The sequence below is a fragment of the Quercus lobata genome, unplaced genomic scaffold, assembly GCF_001633185.2.
Source record: "Quercus lobata isolate SW786 unplaced genomic scaffold, ValleyOak3.0 Primary Assembly Scq3eQI_270, whole genome shotgun sequence".
NCBI classification, from domain to species: domain Eukaryota; kingdom Viridiplantae; phylum Streptophyta; class Magnoliopsida; order Fagales; family Fagaceae; genus Quercus; species Quercus lobata.
Window position 1 is genome coordinate 22,501 of NW_022155013.1, and position 2,962 is coordinate 25,462.

At 37.7% G+C, this 2,962-nt stretch overlaps 1 protein-coding gene across 4 annotated transcripts in view; it reads left to right on the forward strand.

Moving 5' to 3' along the window:
• Positions 1-2,940, forward strand: part of LOC115973664 (polypyrimidine tract-binding protein homolog 2-like) — a 5,838-nt gene extending 2,898 nt beyond the window's left edge. For 2 of the 4 annotated variants that reach the window (XM_031093921.1, XM_031093923.1), the window contains exons 8-10: positions 571-675; positions 780-861; positions 1,572-2,935. In XM_031093921.1, the coding sequence (XP_030949781.1) occupies positions 571-675; positions 780-861; positions 1,572-1,969 (585 nt within the window). In that variant the 3' untranslated portion in view covers positions 1,970-2,935. Of the gene's footprint in view, positions 1-570; positions 676-779; positions 862-1,571 lie in introns of all 4 variants that reach the window. The other 2 variants (XM_031093924.1, XM_031093925.1) reach the window with 1 other exon arrangement.
• Positions 2,941-2,962: the final 22 nt, after the last annotated feature.

Genomic DNA, 2,962 nt, shown 5'->3' on the forward strand with positions numbered 1-2,962 from the left:
TTTTTTTTTTCCAAAGAGGTCTCCTAAATCAAATGTTACTTTTTAGTCCTTGTTAATTCCGTTAGATGTTCGGGAAGATTTCTTCTGCACAATAGCATAGCAAAGGGTGGCTATTGCTAAACCTTGGAATGCATGACATATTTAGTTCTGAGTCATTTTTGTTGCTTTGTTCTGCTACATCCCATGCCAGCAATAGAAAAGATGGTTGTTGCATTGGCAGGCCTTGGGGTCGAGCAGTTCTGTAGTCCCATACATTCCTTGCTACATCACACCCTCAGAATGCATGTAAAGTAGTTTTCACTGCTTGTCCACTTCGCTCATGCATGTTGTCAACCATGATTTTCTTCTTTACCAGCTTGGACTTTGTTGGCCATATTTCCTTGCAGTCATGATCACATGACAGGCAAAAGTTTTAATATTGCTTGGTGTTTTCATCTGCCATAACCACTTCCAGAAAGTGTTGTCCCCAGAAAGTTCTAATTTTTCTTGGTGAATATAGTTATATAGAGATGCTTCAAATGTATGATATTTTTGGTTTGATTAAATAGAATTATTTTGTCGTAATTGCAGGTAATTATGGGTTTGGATGGGAAAAAGCTAGAACCAGAGAGTAACGTTCTTCTTGCATCTATTGAGAATATGCAATACGCTGTCACCTTGGACGTTTTACACATGGTACTTAGAATCACACAGCAAATATTAAAATTCTTGGTTAACTCCGCTATTTATTTTTTGGTCATACTCAATACTGATATTTAGTTTGTTTGTCTTCATGCTAGGTGTTTTCTGCTTTTGGGCCTGTACAAAAGATTGCCATGTTTGATAAGAATGGGGGTGTGCAGGCTTTGATTCAGTACCCTGGTAGTCTCTAAACCTGACTGTTCATGTTTTATTTATTTATAATATCATGCTTAACAAGCAGGAGAAGAGGAGAGGGGTGTTGTGTGTGTGGGGTGGGGTGGCGTTGGGGGGTGGGGGGTGGGGGGAACTGGGGGAGAGATAGGAAAGGGTGTTAACCTATTTGTTATCTGTAGCCTGCGTGTTAGGCTGCTATGCCTATGCACTTATTTAATTGCCCAAAGTGAATGCCAATTAAAAATATATTATCATGGTTTTCTGTTGCCTGGTTGCATCAAAATAAATCATTATTTTTTGCTCAATGACAACCGAATGGTGGTAGCTGTTTGTTGTGGGTGTGCATTCTAATCTCCTAATCTGTTGAGCCTGGGCATTACAATTTCAGAGCATTTATAACGGGCAACAAGTCATCCTCTTACGTAATTGTCCCTATTCATATAGGCATATTAAACATACTTGACTGGTTGACTTGAGGAAGATAAATATCATATTCATCTACCCAAACGTTGACCCTGAGCATCTTGCTAGTTTCAGATACATTTTACCTGTGTTAGGCATGCTTTTATTACTGTGCAGTTACTGCATAACTCTTTTGTATTAGTGCCATATGGGTTCTGCAGACATTGCTAGTGAGAAAAGATTTGCAGCCTTCTTTATATTATAACACTTAGGACTAGAATTTATAATTGGTACTGATCATGCCATGATTGCAGATGTTCAAACTGCTGTTGTTGCTAAGGAAGCCCTGGAAGGACACTGCATCTACGATGGAGGGTTTTGCAAGCTTCACATCTCATATTCACGCCATACTGATCTCAGCATTAAGGTAATCAAACTATATCCTTTGAAAAGAAGTTTGTCTTATGTTGTCTATTTACTTACAATGATTACTAGAAAGAGAAAGGTGGATAGTGGATACAACCAATCTTTTATGATCTGGACCATTTGGTTAAGCTCAATTATTGTTAAGGAGAAGGCAGGAAAACTTTATTTGCTACACACAAATGTTTTCACTGTGGCCCTCAATAACTTTTTACTGCTATTATCTTTTTTGCCTTTTTTCCCCCCCAAGGGGGTACTTGGGTGGTGGGTTTATAGGTATGGGGAGTGACATAAACCCAGAGGTCTTAGGTTCTATCCACACACTATCTGTCCATGGGATTTGTGGGGTGTCTCATGGGAAGGGAACTAAAGGCAAGGATGCCACTTCCTTACATCAACCAACAAAAAAGGTCTCCTTTTTTATATAATTTTACTTATCCAAAATAAATAAATAAATAAAAATCTTGTTCACCTTTTTTTATTTTGTGCAAAACCAGCATCTTTGTTTGTGGCTTCATTGTTAAGATGTGATTTAGGGTTTTGGATTTATGAAACATATTTGAGTTCGATAGATATTTCATTGTTCAGTTTATTTCAATTCATAGTCTTTGTTTTATTGTTGGTTTTGTGGCAATCTTGCAACTAGGCTTGGGCTTAGATGAAATCTTAGTCATAGATTTTGAAACTTTTTGCAATTAGGGGAAAAAGTTGAAATTATTTGCATTTTGAGATTGGATTAATTACTGAATTGTAGATGGTAATTTGATTTTCATTCTGCTTATCTTCTTAAAGTCTTGCCTTAGATATGGTTCACTGTGATAGATAACGCCAAAGGCTGCTATTGGTGAAATAGAAATGCAGTTCTAGGAATCAGTCCTATTAAACTTCCCATTGTTTGCTTTTTTCTGGTAGGAACCTACATTTGCTGCTTGAACACGATTAAAACTGGTACTGAGATTTTTTCCCCCTTAAAAATCTGCAACCCTGGGCATTCAGCTGTCATTATCCTTATCTGTTGACATTTCTCTTCTTTTTCTTTGGGGGTGGGGGGAAGGGGAGTGACTACTGAGTACCTTTTTATTTTATTTTTTGTTGAGAATAGTATCGCTGGAACGGTGATGCTCATGTTTCGGGCTTAGGGTGGTAAATGGGGTGGGCCTTGGTGGGTTTGAGACTTTGAGGTAGGTCTATAGTATTTTGCTTTACAAAGCTGAGAGATAGAGTACTAAAAAGAAGAAGAAGAAAAAAAAATGTTATTGAACAGTGATGACAGTCCTTTTCA